General features: G+C 35.3%; 1 protein-coding gene across 1 annotated transcript in view; it reads left to right on the top strand.

Moving 5' to 3' along the window:
• The window catches only part of LRP1B (LDL receptor related protein 1B), a 1366825-nt gene that overhangs the window by 1253233 nt on the left and 93004 nt on the right, over nucleotides 1-20588 (top strand). The window contains exons 80-81 of the mRNA XM_058664204.1: nucleotides 14120-14343; nucleotides 15346-15452. Coding sequence (XP_058520187.1) covers nucleotides 14120-14343; nucleotides 15346-15452 — 331 coding nt within the window. The remainder of the gene's footprint in view (nucleotides 1-14119; nucleotides 14344-15345; nucleotides 15453-20588) is intronic.

The raw sequence follows: 20588 nt of genomic DNA, 5'->3' as shown, positions 1-20588 counted from the left end.
GCATAATGAAATGTCTAAATTCGAATGGTAGCAGTCAGTCACAATATGTTGTCATCGTGTAACACCTGAACATATTTTCTGATAATTTCTCATTTCTATTAAGGAATGCTGCATAGATAGTTATATTATGAAAAGTAAAATAAAGGAAGTCAAAGTTTTAAAAAGTGCACATAGATGTCAAATTGCAGATTAAGTATTTACAAATAAGGAGGTAAATACTCCTAAGCACAATCATTGTCATTTAATCTCTTTATTTTGAAAAAAATGAACGTGAGGCATAATTTTGGCATGTTTTCTTTTATGTCACAGAGGACATTTAGTATGACGATGCTTGGAATTTTATTCATTAATCATATATATTCCAAAAATGTTGGGCAGGCCATTTTCTACTGGAAATATTTTAGTAAAATATTCACTAATGTTGTCTTCAATTGTCTTTCAATGGAATTCTTAGGTATAAATCTATTACTGAAAAAGCATCTGTGTTTACCACATAAGCACATAGACAGCTGGACGTACCAGTGCATCCATGAGGAAGCTGGTGTTTATGTGCACTTCATAATCTTCTTTTACAACACTGACTGTTCAAATTGAGTCACATTGCTAAATCATTCTCAGTTAACAAATTAATTTTTAAACTATTAGAGTTTCTTCAAATTTATAATCATCCTAAAAAATGCAAAACTATCAAATGACATTACATTATTTCAATTTTATGACTGGATTGTGGTATAAGGTATAATCCAGGAACTAAACAATACATACTGAGTAAACCTAAATTGTTTTATAATAATTATAGTGTTCAAAATGTTATTTAACATAATCATATAAAATTATGCAAAATATGTGATTCTGTAATTAATACTGCTGAGGAAACTGTCACTCTGTGTATGCTACAAATTGAACCAGCAACGATTTATTCATTTATACTCCAAAGTTTATTTAAACTTCTGCATGTTAGTTTTACTATTGAATCAGTACGCTATAATTATAAGATACACAGAATTATAGTCCCTTGAAATTTGTATTCTATAGAAGAAAGATAAATTTGAGCAAACCTAGGTTAATAAATGCAATATGTTCTTTGAAAAGCTTATTCAAAAAAATTAATATGCAGTGAGAATAAAAAAATCCACATGTTGTAATTCTTGTGTAGATAGGATGATGGTTCAACACTGCACTAGTGAAGCGTCAAGGGACCAGAAACATATTGGGCACAAGTATAGCTAAACAAGGTTTTAAGACAGACTAAACATGAAAAAAAGACTTGAAATGAGCCGAGGAGGGACCAGAAACATTGAGGACAAGTGCAACTAAAGGTTTTTCAGAGAGAGTAAACATGAAAGTTAGAATAGAAAAGACTAGACTGATATCTGGATTTCTGTCTTGTACTAATAGAAGGACACTAATATAATAAGCTGTAGGGTAAGTACAGTTTTAGTCATGGTAAGTCTGAGATGACCTAGACATCCATAAGAGGTGTTGCCAGTAATGTATTCAAGCTAGATCTTCGATGTCTGAGTTAAAGGTACACATTGAAGAATAAAAGAATGAAGATGGCGTCTAACGCCATGAATCAAGGTTAGAATACCAGGGAAAGAGTGGGAAAGGAAGGAATGATTAGAACTAAGCTTTACAATGCTATTTAAATGATGACAAAGAATGACCAACACATTGAGAGAAACAAAATAATAGATCACAAAATCCAGAGTATTTTAGAAAGATCCAAAATTTTATCTATAGGATTAGTGAAAGGATAAGACAGATGAGGCCAATGATAAGGGCAGATTTTGAAGAGTACTGGTGAAAGCTATTAAACGAACAGATGAAGAAAGGAAGCCATCAGGAGGGAGCTCTTGCAGGTTCTACAGTACTTCCTTATCTTCTCAGGGAACCATGTCAGATCCGTTGGATTTTTGGTTATGTCTTGACGTATTTGTTTACTGTAACAATTAGGAGAGTATTTCTGGCCTTAAAAAAGAAGGCCAATATTTCTTCTTAATACCCTACCTTACACAACAACAACAAAATGGCAACAGTACTAGACTTGATCATTTGTTTACATGACAGCAATGTCTGTTCCCCAGTCCAGGCTTAAGTACATGTTTGCCTGTTATCTAATTTTATGTAAAAAAAAAAAAAGTCTGAAATGCAAACTTTTTTCTAAGGTTGAAACACTCATGGATATATTCCTTATTGGTGTTTAAATCTCTCCTTTTTTTTTTCCTCCTCTGTCTCTTGAATGCTCCTTTTTTTCTTTTTCATGTGAACGACCTCCAGATGCATACTGTTTTCTTTCTTCTCTTGCATGCTGAGTTCATATCATTTGATGCTTTAATAAATATTCACATACTATCAGTTGCCTGTATCCTGCTGCTTCCTTCACTTTCCTTTAGAATGGCAGCAAATATCCCCATAGTAGCATATGTCAAAATCAAATTATTATTTAATCCCCAAAACCTGTTTCCTCAGTGTCATTTAGTGGAGATTTTGTTTCTGTGGGTGTAACATCTGACTCACAGACTCTTTTCACTCTTCTTCTCACTTAAAAATTAGACAGTTGTTTCTTTTTTAATGGTGTCTGGGGCATGGTTACTTAAATCAGCTTTCCTGAAACTACGTAGGTGTGAACGGCTGTCACTTTAAACATATTTATATATTTATATGAAAGATGATTAGAGACAGAAGTATTTCACTCCTCAAGTGGATGGAATGAAAGGGCTGGGTGAAGCCCAAGTCAAGAGACAGAGAAGAATTCCATTTGGGCTTCCCATATTGGTGGCAGCGCCCCTAGCCCTGAGACCATCCATGTTCTGCTGCCCTGCAGGGCGTTGGAGTGAGCTGGAGAGCGAGAGCAGCAGCTCTGACGCGGGGTAGTGGTCAGCTGTGAGGGCTGCAGTGTAGATTCAGCATAACCTGTGTAGCAGCACTTTATCATTCAATTACACAGCCTTCTAATCAGTTTGTGTTACTTTCCTTATTTTTCAGAACAAAGAAGCCACAGTGCTCTTTGTAAAACATAAATTAGGTCACTTGGCGCCATCTCAAGTATGCTGTGATTTCCCATTGCAAAAGACACAGCCCTCAGAATGTCTTAAAAAGCCTTAAGAGAGCTGGCTTCATGTCACTTCCCTGATTTCATCTCCTGTTAAGTATCCCTAGACTTATTTTTCCTCACCAGAGGTGTACAGTTTCTAAAACTCATCAGCCTCTGATTTAAGGTGTTGACTGAAATGTTCTTTTTGGCTGGAGATTATACACACACGTGCTGTAAGGCTCTATTTCTATCACCTTAGAGTCTGTGGTGCTCAAATGCCATCATTTAAACATGTAATTTTTAAAGATTTATTTATTTTTATTGCAAAGTCAGATATACAGAGAGGAGGACAAGCAGAGAGGAAATACGTCCAATGATTCACTCACCAACCAGCCACAATGGCTGGAGCTGAGCCAATCTGAAGCCAGGAGCCAGGAGCTCTTCTAGGTCTCCCACACGGGTGCAGGGTCCCAGCACTTTGGTCCATCCTCAACTGCTTTCCCAGGCCACAAGCAAGGAGCTGAATGGGAAGCAGGGCTGCTGAGATTAGAACTGGTGCCCATATGGGATCTCAAGGTGAGGACTGTAGGCTACTGCACCGGGTCCTAAATATGTAATTTGTTAATAACTACAATTATTGCCTCGTACTGAGATTCTCAACATCCAATTACAATTTTTACTCTTAGACATATGATGTGTTTCACATTTTCCTTAATTCCTCACTCAACATATCACTTGTGAGACTGTTCCACATTGTTATTAGTATCAGTAAGATTTCCTATTTTATTGAGCAACACACTGTTATGTGAATGCACCCTGATAATCTATTCACATTCTTATGAATGCATATGCCTAGCACATCATTAAGAGTTTTTTTTAAGACATAATAGGGTCAGATTAGAAAAAAACAGTGCTGTATATTATTTGGTTTACTGAACATGTGGAGAGATGTTACCATTTCTGTGAATTTATCTACATCATTCTGTTTAATTATTGCTTCCACAATCTGGTTATTGTTAGGTTTCCATTGGGTCAAGATACATGGCTTAGAGTATAGTTTGTGAAGGACAGGTTGTGCTTTAAGAAGAAACAGATCCCAAAGAAGCTGGAGGAAAGAAGGGATGGAAGGAAGAAGAGAGGAGGGGAGAGAAGGGAAGAGAGACAATTTGACTTTGTAGAAGGAGGACTGTGAAGGGCTGTGCTTCCAGAAGCAGCTGCTGTAAAAGGACTTGATGGAAGGATTTAAACATTCTATTCCCCTTCCCAGAAGCTGGTGGTTACATTAGATAGACTGAGTAGCAGTGTTCTGTCTTCATAGATACGCGTGCCAACCAGGGAAAGTTTTGTATCACCCGGAATGGAAATTACCTGGATTAGAGTGAAACAGATCTTGTTCTGAGAAGGAACAGGTTTCAGAGGTTCTTGTGAAAGAGTCCTGGGGCAGAGAGAGAGAGGAAAGGAGAAAGGGAGGGGGAGACGGAGGAAGGTAATGAGGGAGGGAGGGAGGGCGGGAGAGAAGAAACAACTGTACAACAAGAAGGGGAGCACATTGTTTTCTGAGAAATAAGACTTCATGTCTTACTAGCCGTATTGAAATAGTGATTGTTTCATTATTTCCGTTTCTCCTCTAATAGCTAATTCATGTCTTTATACTATAAAGATCAGCTTCAAGCAGACACATATCAAAACCTAGATAGGATAGTTGACAACATTTGTTTGGATAGATTTTATATTTCAACATTTGAAATATTTTGAAAATTGAAACTAAAAAACATTCATGGTAATTTAGAATAAGTTACTTCAGAAAATTGTCATGGAGATTACAGTTTTAAGTCATAACAATATAGGGAATCTCATTTTTGGACATTGTTGCCAAAACTAGCACCGTAATATTGATATCCTTTCAAGTTTTTGTCTTTTTACGTAATGCAAAGCAGTGAATTTTTCCTGATTCTGATGTATTTTGTGTAACAGGTATAAGATCTGAACATCTATTTACATGTTTCACTGATCATTCAAAATTATATTTCTCCTATCTCTTTATGACTTAGGCTCATTATCATTAAACTCTTGATTTTTGTAACATTCTGTACGACTTCTGCTTTGACATTATTGAGCTTTTGTAAGACACACGCACATTTTATTCGAGTATGTTTACTGTTTCTGATTCTACAATGCACAGGTTTCAGTTTATGTAATCCTATCAAAATGTCTTTCCACGCTTCTGAATATCACAGCTTAGCAAGTATGTTCTTGATTCTGATAGTTGTTGTTAACTCTTGTTTTAGATTTCAGTATTTGAGCTATGAATATGTGTGAGTGTCCAACTTCCACTTTGAATATTAGAATACTGTTTTTTCAGTGGTTGAGAAGTCATCCATAATGTTCTGGGGTACTAAACTCTCAAAAACATGTACATGAATAGAGTTTCTATTCTGCCTTTTGATCTTTCTGGAATCTGAACATCATTCACATATTTTAAAACTTTGTTAGTCATATAAATTTCAGTAATATGTCTTCAGTTTTTTTTAAAATCCTTATATGTTTACATATTTAAATTTCTTTGTTTAATATTTATTTGTTTTTATTGCAAAGTCAGATTTACAGAGAGAAGGAGAGACAGAGAGAAAGATCTTCTGTCTGCTGGTCACTCCCCAAGTGGCCACAATGGCTGGAGCTGAGCTGATCCAATGCAAAGCCAGGAGCTTCTTCCTGGTCTCACTAGGCTATGCCCTGGGCCCCATATTTAAATTTCTAAGCTTTTTAAGGATATGACTTTGATCATATTTCTATATATGTATGCTGGTATATTTCTAAGTATATCAATATTCAAACTTGAGATTACATTTATAGATTAATTTGTGAGAAGCTATAGATTTCCTTATAATGAATCATCCTTGTGTTCATTCTTATATTCTGGGCAGTAACATTTCATACCTTCTTAGGCTTACCTAAGTAATAATTGTTTAACAGCCATATTAAAAATATGTTTTTTTATGAAGTCTACACTTTGAAAATAACTTTGTGATACTATTAGGCAACAAAGAAAGCCTACTAGAAAACTATGCATAAGCTTCTCCCTCAAAATCTTAAAAAATGAAATTGTCTTCAGAACTCTGAGAGTTAAAAGCAAAGTATGAATTGTAAGTGGAAAAACAGTTTTACTAATAAGTATGTATATGATGCCTGTGCATATATATTCATGAACTGGGTTGGTGTTTTTCAGTGAGTATACTGGTACTTGAGTGTTTTCTCCCCCTTAATGTATGCAGTAACTACTGTACTGGAAATTTGTACTGCTGCAAGTAAAACCTTCTTTTCTAATGGAGGTGTACTAACATATCTCCCAACATGAAACTAGAACATTTCCGAATCTTTCTAACCTAGTGAACTATAACTGATTATACTTCAGGTTAGCACTTTGGCAGAATGGACAGATGGTGCTCCTCTTACTTTTCAAAGGTCATAAAACAATTACTTTTTCCCAATTGATCCACGCCATATGCAACAATTTTTATACAATAAATCTCAGCCAATTATTTAAGGAAATTATATTTTACATTGCTATATTATTTTCAGAATATTGAAATCTAAATGTATACACACACTTCTAACAAAATATTAAATACTAATCAAGTATATTTACTAATCTCTTAATTCACTAAAATGCAATCAGCATGTACTATATAGTACTAAATAACTGAGGGTAAATTTTAAAAGTTCCTGGACATGGATTAAAATATAAGTTTAGTTTCATACAAAAGGCTTCAAATTTATACATAAAATTCTGATAATATGCATTTTCTACTACCTTTCTAAGACTCCTTCAAATGTGTGGGTTGCAAAGATTTTTTTGTCAAGATAAACTTAACATTTAATTTTATTTTTTCACTACCTTTTTAATTAACCTTTATAGTTTTTGTAAGCATGTACATTTTATAACCATGGATGCATATGAGGTATATTTTATTACACTTGTTTTATTTTCCACAACCTAAAAATATCTCATATTTTTCTGAAAAGGAATATTATGAATCTCATGACAGAAAATAAGAATACTTTTTATTTCCTGTTGATTTGATTATATCATTTTATTTTAATGAAAAATAGTCTCTTACAACTTCTTTTTAAGTTAACAAAATCAGTGTGATTTGAAATTACTTGTTCTGTGTGTGAAAAATATGATGTATGGGGAAAATGTGATACAAAGGTTTATCAGAAGAAAATTAATACAATTTGATATTTGCAAACAATATGAAAAATAAGAATTATTTCTCTCATCAGTTATGAATTTTACAATTCTATAATTTAAGCAAAAGATAATGGTGAATAATTTACTAAGACAAGGATGAAAGTAGATAATCTGTTACTTGAAACTTCATTCACAGTTTATCTAAACATTAAAATCATTGCTTGTAATGCTTTCGTTATTGTAGCAGAAGAGTCAGTTATGAGAAAATTTATAATTAAACATTTTATGGTGTGATTCTCTTGCTGTACATATTTCCACTGGTCTAACTAGTTCCTCTAGTATTGTACAGAAATTGGCTTTAATAATGGAATGTAATACTTTTTTTTTCTGAGACCTTGTCTTTAGTACTTGGCTAGAGAACATTTTCTTATATAGCTTGTTCTATTTTATAGGACTGTTGGGAGAACTAAAGTATAAATGCATATAAAACGTTTAGTGTATATAATTATAATAAGTATTCAATGTTTAAATGCATTAGTTAAATAGAATTGTCTTCATCTCAGTGGATGGTCCTGTGTCCACAATTTTTTGGCAAACCAGATCCTGAGAATTAGCTTTCACACTTACTCTTATTATTCTCAATCTTAATTTCATCATGAACTTAAATATTTTTGCCTCTAAATATATACCATCCAATTCTCATTTCACACATAAAATAACCTGGGTAAAAATTGCACAATATTCTCCCAGAGATTGATTAGAAAGGCCCCTATATCCATTTTTGTTGTTAGTCTGAATAGATTCTTTAAAATACAGAGAAAACAATATTTAAAATTATTTAAAAATTTAATCTGGATATTGTATGCCTATGTATATAAGTTATAGATTTCTACTAAAAATCAGTGGCTTTCAAACCTCTCCACAATTTTCGGCCTCATTCACTGCATGGAAACCTGTGCCTTTGCACCTGTGGTCATATGCATAGACACATAAAATTAAGTGTTTGGGGCACAGCACGATAGCCTAGTGGCTAAATCCTTGCCTTGCATGCACCAATTCATATCCCAGCTATTCTACTTCCCTACCAACTCCCTGCCCATGGCCAAGAAAGCAATACCCGATGGACCAAAGCCTTGGGACTGCACCCGTACATGGGGTCCAGAAGAAACTCCTGGCTCCTGGCTTTGGATGGGCTCAGCTCTGGCCATTGCAGCCACTTGGGGAGTGAACCAGTATAGACAGATGTTCCTTCTCTCCCTCTCTCTCCTTCTCTCTGTAAATCTGACTTTCCAATAAACATAAGTAAATCTTTTAAAAAAATCAAATGTTTGTTCCATACACACACAACATATTTTATTTCCAAGAGTGCAAGTTTCTCTTTATTTCATAAGTTCTCCAAATGCTATTTCCTCTGCCTCCTTTATCCATCCCAATAAACAAAAATGCCTTTAGTAATAAAACTGATACCAATTTATCACTTTTATCACTGAGAATAGTTTTGGTGTTTTTTATGTGTTGGAGATCAATGCCACAAAGTGTATTTTCAAATCTCCCAAAGAGCATACTGAAAGTAACACTGAGGACTTAAGCGAACATTTTCCTAGAAAGGTGGAGTGTCATCTGATAATGTCAACTTTGCCCTTTGTTACTCCATGTTGTTTTAACTTGTCAGTTTGTGAAGTGATAATAGTGGGATAGTATCATAAATCTGGAAGTAAAATATTATACAAAACTGGGCCCGGCGGCATGGGCTAGCGGCTAAAGTCCTCGCCTTGAAAGCCCCGGGATCCCATATGAGCGCCGGTTCTAATCTCAGCAGTTCCACTTCCCATTCAGCTCCCTGCTTGTGGCCTGGGAAAGCAGTCGAGGACGGCCCAAAGCTTTGGGACCCTGCACCCGCGTGGGAGACCTGGAAGAGGTTCCTGGTTCCCGGCTCCTGATTGGCGCACATCGGCCCGTTACGGCTCACTTGGGGAGTGAATCATTGGACAGAAGATCTTCCTCTCTGTCTCTCCTCCTCTCTGTATATCTGACTTTGTAATAAAATAGATAAATCTTTAAAAAAAATTATTCAAAACCAATATTTCCTATATTTATGCACATATACACACATATATATTAGCATTCTGAAAAAATAATAAATGAGAGACGCTAGGATATAAGAACCTTATTTATGCAATATACCGTGTATATATTTGCTACCAATGCAACAAAATCTCATATAAATAGTCACCTAATGATTCTAGGGATACAGTGTCATTTTGCTCAGAATAAAATGACATATTTTCAGGACAAATCATAAACAGAAATCAAGAGTTTCATTATGGAAATTTTAAAATTAATTAGTTTTTATTGGAAATGTTGATTTACAAATAGTACAAGAGATCTTCTATTCAATTAATTCCCCAAATGGCTACAATGGCAGGAGCTGAGCTGATTCCCAGTCAGGGGCCCAGAGTTTCAAGCCATTCTCCACTGTTTTCGCCAGCCAAAAGCATGGAGCTGGACAGGAAGTGGAGCAGCCAGGTCTAGAACCAGCACTCATGTGGAATATCAGTATTGAAAGGTGGAGGACCAGCCTGTTGAGCAACTGTGCCAGCCCTCTTGAAATAGCTTTATTAAAAATTCATTTGTTAAACATTCTAGCTCTAAATGAAATAGTTTCCTGGTTCTTTTTGAATTTCTCAATTGCTGTGGATGCCTTGATTAAATTGTAAATATTTGGATCATTTTCTAAAATCATTCAACCAATGGAGTTTAATGACACTTAAAGTTTGTGTAGTTGTTAATTTTATCTTCATTTCACCATTTGTAGATATTTAAACTGACATGATTTTGTGGGCCACAAGAAAATAACCTTTCCATTTTGTGTGGCACTGTGGTGTCTCATGTGTGGGTAGCACATACACAATTACTTGAGAGTGCATTACAACTGCATTTCCATGGAATTATATTAGGAGATAATTAAATAAGCCCAAATTTCAACTCCTTGTTGCACATGAAAATGAAAAAAAAAAATCCTCATACATGTGACTCCAATTTGATCTATTGTATGATAGCTAAATCTTAAAGTATTTTGCTGACTATACGATTTTGCTTAAAAGAAGATATTTTTACATAGCTCAAATCATTTGAATGCTCGCTCCATAATCTTTCCTCTTTTCTATTCCAAAATAAATTATCTCCCAGTGATTACTGATGTTGGAATTGTTAAGGTATACCTTACAATAGACAGATAGAAGCACCAACGACTTAAACCTTAATCTCAATTTTTGTCAAAATCAAGTCATCACTTTTTTTGTTCTTTAAGATTTTAGTGTTTTATTCATTTGATTCTAAAATGTCTGCAAGGAAAAATGTTTCGGGCCCTTAAACTTCAGCTCTCTATTCAGCTTGTTGCTAAAGAAATCATCTGTCTGGTGAAACAGCTTAAAACGGGTCTCCTACTTTTTGCAACAGTATGAGCAATGCCTTTGTTGTCAGGGTAACCAAATGTTTCCAACATACCACATGTATTTAGTGCCTCTAGATCATATGGTCTCTCTGAGGAGCTACCCAAAGGAGCAAAGTTTTATATTTTTCTTGTAGCAATCTGGAGTGTTTGTGTTGTTTTCAGCTGCTTGAAAGCACATGGTTTACTGTTGCTGTTTTCTACTCCTGTATCAGTCTTCAAGTATAGTGTTTGAGCCTCTTTGGATGCTGCCTGTGTTTTCCAAATGTTGTATTTACCCAGTTGATTCAGTAAGTGCCCATAATTTTTCATGCTGTTTGAATTAAAAAATGATCTATGGCTTATATTCTCCTGCCGACATCCATTCAATGTAAGAACCCCAGTCTTACGTAGCATTCTGGTTGTTATGAGTACTACGAAGGGTCATTTCCAATTCACAGGACTCAGTATGTGTGCTGCTTCCGTAGTGTGGCCACAACCTCTTAACAACTGCTTCAGTGAAAACCGTGTCACTACCTTTTCCTTGGGGGGTTCATTCCTTCCTTTTCCTGTGCTTCCTTTCCTTTCTTCATTCTTTTGCTATTCTGTTCTTTTTCCTTCAGTACTAAAGATCCACAAGCATTCAGAGTGTTGTGTCATTGACAAGAACATTGTCACCCTACTACCATCATTCTCTAAGAGTGACCTGGTTACTGATGATACTGTGATTTAGGCTGAATTATTGGGTGTGACTATCCTTTACTTCATATTCAGATGACTTCAGTTGTTACTAGAATCACAGAAGAAATTCTTTGAGCAAGAAAGAAGAGAATAAATACATAGAATTAAATATTTTTGCAAGCCATCAGTTTGCATTTAACATGAAAATACCATTTGGCTTTTTTCTAATTTGTACTTTGACACTAGAAAGGAAACATAAATTTGCATTGTCCTTCCAAAGTGTGTCAATACTAGAATCTTCACTGATTTATTCATCTTAAAAATGCCTCCTAATAGAACTTCACAGTCTCTCTGAAATAAAAAAAAGGTTCTTGTTAGTAGACCAAGTTAAAATTTTTAGAATGGAAAGATATTAAGCTCATTTTCAAATCGTGCATGAAATAAAAATGAAAATACTAAACTAAAAAAGTGTCTTTGCATGAATATGTCCTATTTTGTCAGATATCGTTAGGATAGAAAGTCAGGTGTATATAATTTGCATCTAGTAAAGGGAAAATGTATTTTTTTCTGACAGGCTAGACAACAACAATCATAATGTTTGCACTGTAAAGGTTGTTTACCACTGCAAATCATGAACATGTTTAAACAGTCTCTAAACAGCTTATAGTAGTGATTTGGCCCATTATCTTTCATGTTTATAAATTTATGACACGCATTGACATGCACTTGACATTTGGCGAAATATTTACTTCTCAATGAAGTAAAAAAAAAAAGAGGTACAGTCAATTTAAGTGATACTGCAGCAATTAAAACTTGTTTTTTTGTTTGATTTGGCTAAGATAAACCTTTGTACTCTAAGCCTCTGTGAATGTTATTTGTGTGACACTTCTGGAGCAGGCTGTAAAATAACAATGCTTTACATTCACTTGTTAGGTGAGATTTCTACCAACTATATGAATATATATATATTGTTAGAGTTGAAAAATAGGATGTAATACAATTTCTTATTTTTGGTTTTGAAACACAAGTTTCAAAACACCAATAAAGCATACTAGGGATTGTTTGCTTGTTTTCTGCTTATGGAAGCTGGATGTCCTGTCTGTGAAATCCTTGTAATCACACAACAGAAAACAACCTGCAATTCCTGATTCTTAGCATTTCGTGCACTTGTGTGCATTTGCTTCTGTGTTCAAACAAATTAATGAGTTCTGTTGACCAATAAATCACCAAAGAAGCTGTCACATGTTTAAAACTCATATTTCCACTGCTTGTCAGATCCTAATGAAGCTTTCTCCTATTGACTACCTATCTAGTTGTAATCACCTTCAGATGATTATTTCTGTTCTTGATATCCTACTCCTGGGAATTCCATCTCAATTTTCGTTATGCACAATAAATCTCATCATGTCAAATTAATTACTCTACTGGGTCCTGCTTGAGGTGATCGAGTTTATTGAAGACTACAGATCATGCATTATTTTCTTTGCTGTTTATTCCTAGTCAACTCTCCTGATTTTGCCTCATGGTAATTCAGTAAAACAGTGTGTTAAGCAAAATACTCAATGAATCAGATGTAATATCAATGACAGACTGGAGTTTTCCTCATAAAAATGTTAGATACGATATCTATACTGCATTTTTTCTTTCAATATTAGAATCAAATTGTATGTGATAGGATGCAGTTTATTCAGAGCTTCCTAACATTGCTAAAAGCAATATAAAAATGTGAAACCCATGCATATGAAGTGAATTTATAAAGACCATGAAAATGTGTAATGCGTAAAAAATTTTACTGGTATTTCAAATATAATTTTAGTTTTTCACAACTTTTAGGTATGTTAACAAAATTTCTTTGAAACATTTTCTACCCATTGTTCTTCATTCTAAGGATGTATGTTTAGAAAATTACATACATATATTATACTTTTTAACTCAACATATATACTTTATGACTCAGTGATTTGACTCCTGATGACTCAACAGAACTTAGTGGTGCTGTGAAACAAAAAACATGCACAGAAACATTTATAATTCTGCTTGCAATGATAACAAATATAAACAAACCAAGTACACATGATCTGTGAGCGAATTCTAATACTGTCCAGCTATAAAAATTTTAATAACAAAATGGATGTTTGGCAAAACTGCTTAGCATGTTCATATCTCATGATAGATTGCTTGGTTCAAGTCCAGCTGCAAAACTTCCTTGAGCTTCCTGCTCGTTCAAGCTCTGCAGGATGAACTGTGATGACAGTTGGTTTCTGCCAAGCAAGACTACCTGGACTGGCTTCTAGTCTCCTAGCTTTAACCTCAAATTGGTTTTGGACATTACAAGCATTTTGGGCGTGAAGCACTACATAGGAGCTCTCTCTTTTCCCTTCTCTTTCTCTTGCCCAGTCTCCAGTCTCCTTTTGATATGAATAAATGAAAATAGCTGACACATAACGTAATAGTGTAGTTTAACTGGGATGGCAATAAAATCAGGGGCAGTCCAGTATGATTCTGTTTATATAGATTTGCATGAATTACTCAGTGGTATTTCTAGAACTGTCACTCTCAGTAGAATAATGACTAAGGTCTTCAGAGAAGCTGATGATTCTCAAAATACGTTTAAGTAGTTATCAAGAAACTAAATTAATAATTTATACGACTATTGATTGAAATTAGTGTTTGGAAATTATATAACTCTTAATGACTCAATGTGTGATTCTACAACTGTTTACTCTATAAATTACAAAACTCATTCTTGAAACTGCTGTGATGTGTTTTTTTCTTTCAGTGTCCTGAATTTAAAAGGCCCAGAGATATTGCAGTTGACTGGGTTGCTGGAAATATATATTGGACTGACCATTCTAGAATGCACTGGTTCAGTTATTACACCACTCACTGGACAAGTCTGAGGTATTCTATCAATGTCGGGCAGGTGAATGGCCCCAACTGCACACGACTATTGACCAACATGGCTGGAGAACCATATGCCATTGCTGTCAATCCTAAGAGAGGGTAGGTTAATGACATAATTTTTATATTTCTTGATATGAGCTCTAATTTTAGTGATTATAGTATGACTTGTATTTCTGTGATGAGTGCTCAGCATATAACAGATTCACAAGACATTGAAAAATGTCTTTATGCTTCATGCAAAGGATATATATTAAATGGTGACACAAATTATATTTTCCCCTAACTTGTTATTACATTATTTGTTTAGTGAGCATGAGTATCTATATGTGAACATTCTTACATGTTGTATCACAGAAAAATTAGATGATAAACGTATGACTGTTATTGTTAGCTTTAACTTTAATTGCCAAAATATTATATGTAGATTGTTAATGTTTCTGGATAATTGAGATCATAATCAATAAAATAATGTGCTAAACAGTTTGATACAAGCATTTTTATTCTTTTATATGAAGATGTGACACCTGAAAAATATCCAAAAAGGAAATAAGGAAATTAAATTATCCTCTTTATCACTCAGAAAGTAGAAAGTGGATGACTACATTCTCAGTAAAAAAAAAAACAACAAAAAAAGGAAACTTTCTTTGGCTTTTGAAATGATACAGTGTGTTGCCTTTTAAAGCACAAAATACTTTCTGGTTGAGAAACTAATGACTTCAGTAGTGAAAACATCAAAACACATGGATTCAGTATCTGAATATTCTCAGAAAAAGATCCTGAAGTGATAGAAGTTGTTTTCTCTTAAGATTTTAATGAAAGTTCAAAATTGAACTTTGGATATCAAATGATAAGCTGTGGTCTATTCTAATAAATAGCAATCTTCTAATGTGAGTGTAGATGGGATAAGTGCAATTAGAAAGAGTTGATGTTCAGAACCATCTATTGTAAGTTCCCATGGTGTAGGTTTTGAGTAGAGTCCTGAACCTTCTTTTGACTTCTCGGGAACATTACATAAATGCAACCTAGAGAGATATTTCTAACAGAACAGAGTCTGTTAGTATCAGCACCATATCCATGTTACTCTCCATGGTTTCTCTTCAGGATGATGTACTGGACAGTCATTGGAGACCACTCCCATATAGAGGAAGCAGCCATGGATGGTACACTAAGAAGAATTTTAGTGCAAAAGAACTTACAGAGACCCACAGGTATGCTTTCTTTCTAGCACACTCTAAAATGTAAACCAGTGCCTAATCCCATTAGCATTAGCAATTCATTTTTAGATTCGTGGGCAATATAATCATTTTTACCAGTGGAAAAAAAACATGATTTTAAAGAAGTCACTATCATTTCGTGTTCTATTTTCCCAAGTTGAAAATCAGGTCATTATCGCACTGCCATAACACACTATTATAGGGGGTAAAATGGAAAATTACCCCAATTACAAGATTATTAGTAGGATTTCAAGTATATGAAATTATAGCATATGGCTATTTTAGGATATTTTACACATATAAGTTAATGTTGCTGCAGTGAATGATAATATTCCTAAAGGATAATAACACAAAAAAGTGATCAATTAAAAATAAATTTTGTGGAAAACAGGTTTTATAAGCCCTTAGCAGAGAGCTCATCACAGTCTGGCTCCTGTTTCCCTCTCAAGTGTGCCACCCAAATTTTTATTCTTTACTCTCAGGACCTTTCATGGGCTCAAGCCTGTTTGAGCTCATTGTCTCTCTCCTATGTTATTTCCTCCAAGCTCCCCTTTCAAAAATTCCCTCATTACTTTTCTCAAGCTAGCTGAATAAGTCCTAACTTTAGCACTTCAAAGAAATAGTTCAGGTTTCAGGAGCCTAAAGCACTCTGTGCCACCCATCCCACCCACTGACTCTTACCAAAAATATGGGATGCATTATCCATAAAACATACCATGTAATACTTAGGTTTTTATTCATAGTGTAGAATGTATGTATAAATAGACATACATATATTCGTATTTTTACTGCATCTATGCCTTGCATTTAGTAAGATTGTTGTTACTCATTTTGGGAAAAAGTAGTGTTTAGAATTTATTATAGTTATGTATGTGTATTCCCCCCCATTCAGTAATTTGGTAAGTATGGATTGCATGCCAGCAATGTGCTGGAAAATATTCCAAATGCAAAAAAAACATTTTGGTGCCCTTATGAAGTAAGTCCCTTCTTCAAGAAGCTTATCTGTGTGAAGAGGACAAAATGTATATTTATATACAATGTCAAAGTACCATGTAGAAAAAAAGTATAGTGCAGGAAGTACAATTTAGGGCGATAATGTTGGTGGTAAGACTATGAGAGATGTCAACTCTTGAAACGTAATATTGAAGAACCAATGAATAAAAATAAGGTAGTCTGTGTGAATTTGAGGGGAAAAATTTCCAAGAAGAGATACTAGTAATGCATATGTTAGGATCCAGTTTAGCATGTGTCAAAAACAACTACGTAGAACTACATAAACCATTCAGCAAGAAGGCAGACATGAGGGTGGCACCCTGAAATGCTTGGAACCACTTGTAAGAACTGGATTCCATTGTAGGTCACGGGGTGCCCTTGAAGAGTTTTGCAGGGGAGAATAAGTGACATGACTTGCTCAAATAATTCTCACCGTTCCTTGTATGCCTTCATTTATTTAATGGCTACTACTGAATAGTCACAAAATTAGTAATACCTTAACATTTTACAAACCCATGGTGCATGTAACACGTTTTTATTTTTAAAGAGTGACTCTGGCACAAGTTTGTGGAACTGCCTACAGGATCATGCTTTAAAAGGAGCCTGATATTGAGATTCTGTGTAAAAGATAGATATGAAAGTTCTCCTGGTGAATCCCGTAAAAGGTGGAACGGGGGAAGTCCCAGTAAAGTCTTGCTTCAGGTCCAAACTAGTCAAGACTTGAGCTCTTGAGGATGTACAACTCGGCACAAAACCCATGTGGGAGGGAAGAAGGTAACCTTTTATTTGAGCCCGTCAGATGGACTTCCAACTGTAACTTCAAAGCAGCAGTATTCCAATCAGTCGAGTGCAAATCTCTGAGTAGGAGAGCAAGGGCCAACCCTCTACTGTGAAAACAGCAATTCTGAAACGAGCAGCTTTTCATCTTGCAAAAGAGATCCAGCCACACACCACAGCATTCTCTACAATGGCCCAAGCTGAAGATGTATGTTAGGATCATCTTCAAGGTGAAAATCATGCTGCTTTATGCTATGAGGAGCTTAGAAATGACCTTAGACACAGTCCCTTTTATCAGGAAGTTTACATTCAAGAAAGAAAAATCTGAGGCTTGCAAAAAAGTGTAGACTTTGTCAAATGTGAGGAAGGTTTAATGCTTTATGATACCTTCAGAGTTCAGAGATGACAAAGGTTATCTCTAATGCAGAAAAGCTATGTGAAAAGTGTCACTTAAGGAAGTGCTTAGAGGCTAAGTAGTCATTTAAAAGGTGATCAGATAATCAATCCATCATGAGGGCATTTTTTGTAAAGGTATAATTTCAAGTTAGATACATCTAGTTGTGAGTCCCACGAGAATAACTTTTCTGAATATTCTGGGATGAACTTAACTTCAAACTTAAGTTTTACATTATCAAGCCAAAACATAATAACTGACTTAAAATGATGATGTATCTGCTAATATGAGGTAGTATTCTGAGCCAAGGGCCTCAAAATAGAGCAAATGGAGAATTCTGCTAGTGTTTCAGTTCAGGGTATACGCAGAAAGGACAGGTAGGGCAAAGTAACGTAAGATGGAAATAGATGATCTTAAATGTCAAGGTGTTTCATCATGACTTTTTAAATGTAGTATTGAACCGTTACTAGCTTATATGCATTGTGATTCATGGAGAGATATGAATAACGGCATACTGACTTAGCAGCCCTGGGACAGTGAGCTAAGTAGAAGAGACAAAGGCATAAGTCAGTTGTCATTAGTGGTCTAGTTAAGTGTAGGGGGGTATCATGACTGAAATAATAACTGAGATGAAAGAGGAACAGTTATGTAAGGAACAACAGCTAAAAACAGAAACAAAATATAAGTTGGATGTGTACAGAAATATATATGTGCATATTTATATATATATTTGTGTGCACATGGCATTGGTGTATCAATATTTTAAGAGAAATAAAGTCTCAAAAATTCACTGTTCAGATTAATCTGCTGAGTCATGTGGAAGAGTAGGATGGGAAGTGATTCTGTGACTCAAAGTGAAGAATGAAGCAAAACGTATAGATATAAGACATGGAATTGTAAACAAGTCCAAGAACATAGAAACAAACTGGAGAGTGACAAGAGATGAGGCTAGCAAAGGTGGGCAGGGATCATCTCCTGAGTCTTAGAGACTTGTTCAATCACTTTTGACTCATTTGTCTTAAGTAGTTAATACAAATGACTTGGTCATCCCTGTGCACAGGTCAAGAAGTTGATTAGTATGAAGCTACCAAGCCCATAGAGGCTGTGTATATATGTATCTTTTGATAAGACTTATTTTTCATTTGAAATTCAAAGTTACACAAAGAGAGGACTAGACAGAGAGGAAAAAGCTCTTCCAACTTCTAATTCATTCCCCACAGTGTCATGGCAATCAGGGCTGGACAAAACAAAGGATAGGAGCAGGAGCTTTTTCCAGGTCTCCTTCTTGGGTACAGGATTCCAAGCCCTTGTGCCATCTTCTGCTCCCAAGCAGTGACTAGGAAGCTGGATTAGCAGATGCATCCAAGAACTGGCACCCATACGGACTGATTACATCAGAGGCAGTACTGGAGCCATTTACACAAAAATGATGGTTCCATAAGTGGTTCATCGCCATCAACTCTGTTCCTAGAACTTTTCCACATACAGGAATCAACTCTTAAAAAAATTCATTATTTCATTCAACCAATATTTATTGCGCGTTTAGCATGTTGTGAGTATGATACCTGGCATTGAGATTGCTCACTTTTTCGTGTTGTACTGATATGTACATTTTCAGGAACGATAAAAGGATAGGGAAGGAGCAGAAAACTATATTTAAGAAGTCTGTTTTGGGACTGGTACAGTTCTCTAGTGGCTTCTGGATCCCATATGGGCAGACGTGCTTCTCCTCCTGCTCCCTGCTTGTGGCCTGGGAAAGCAGTCAACGACGGCCCAAAGCCTTGGGACTCTGACCCTCATGGGAGACCTGGAAGAGTCTCCTGGCTTCAGATCAGTGCAGTGCCAGCCATGGCAGCCACTTGGGAAATGAGTCATTGGATAGAAGATCTTCTCTGTCTCTCCTCCTCACAGTATATCTGCCTTTCCCATAAAAATATATAAATATTTTTTAAAAGGAAGTCTGTTTTAAAGTAAGTTATTAAATGTTTCATGATAGAAACAAAAGATTAAAAGAAAATTTAGAATTGTAATTGGGAAGGGAAGCTTACAATGTCATATTTTCACGATATCAGAGAAACCAAGTGGAGAAGGTGGCACTCAAGCACAGTTATTTAATGTTAACTTATGCGAAGCCCGATGCTGTGAGCAAGCTGAATCAGTTAGATGAAGTTCTGCCAGTCTTAGTTCAAAATTTTAGTTCTCGAACTCAAAGTGGAACTTGAAATTTGCCTTAGAGAATTAGCAACAGAGAGTACATATTTTCTGAGATGCTTTTATTTAGGAGTCTAGGGTCCCATGGGAGTGCCAGTTCAAGTCCTAGCTGCTCCAGTTGCAATCGTTAATATGCCTAGGAAGCAGCAACAGATAGCCCAGGCCCTTGGGCCCTTGCTACTCATGTACACAACCCAGACAGCATCCCAAGCTCCTGGCTGCATATTGGCTCAGTCACAGCCATGTGACCTTTCAGGGAGCAGGTAGATTTCTCTCTTTTTCTCTGTCTTCCTGTCCCCTCCCTCCCACTCTATTTTTCTCCTCTTCTCCCCTCCCTTTCCCTATCCATCTTACTATTTCTCTTTAACTCTGTCTTTTAAATAAATAATCATTTTTTTTAAGTGAATACTCCAAAGAATCTGCAGCATGAGAAAATCACAGTAAAGTCAGTATTGTAATACCTAAAAGAAGAGATTCAAAATGAAGAGGGTATACACTGTTAGGTATAGAATAATGCCTTAAATAGAAAAAATATTTGCCAGTAGAAAGATCATAAGCCTTTCAATTTGGCTTGAGTTAAAACTGAGTAAATTTTATAAATGGTTAAGCATCAGCTTACTTATTAGTGAAATGCAAATGAAAATGTTGACCTTAGAGGGAATTTGCAATAATTCATTTAAATTAATTTAATCATAATTCAATTAGACTCGTTAGTGTAATTACTGAATCTCTTGGGGCCAATAATAATTATAAGA

The sequence above is a fragment of the Ochotona princeps genome, chromosome 5, assembly GCF_030435755.1.
Source record: "Ochotona princeps isolate mOchPri1 chromosome 5, mOchPri1.hap1, whole genome shotgun sequence".
Lineage (NCBI taxonomy): Eukaryota > Metazoa > Chordata > Mammalia > Lagomorpha > Ochotonidae > Ochotona > Ochotona princeps.
The sequence above is the reverse complement of the archived record's forward strand: the minus strand, read 5'-3'. Positions and strand labels throughout refer to the sequence as shown.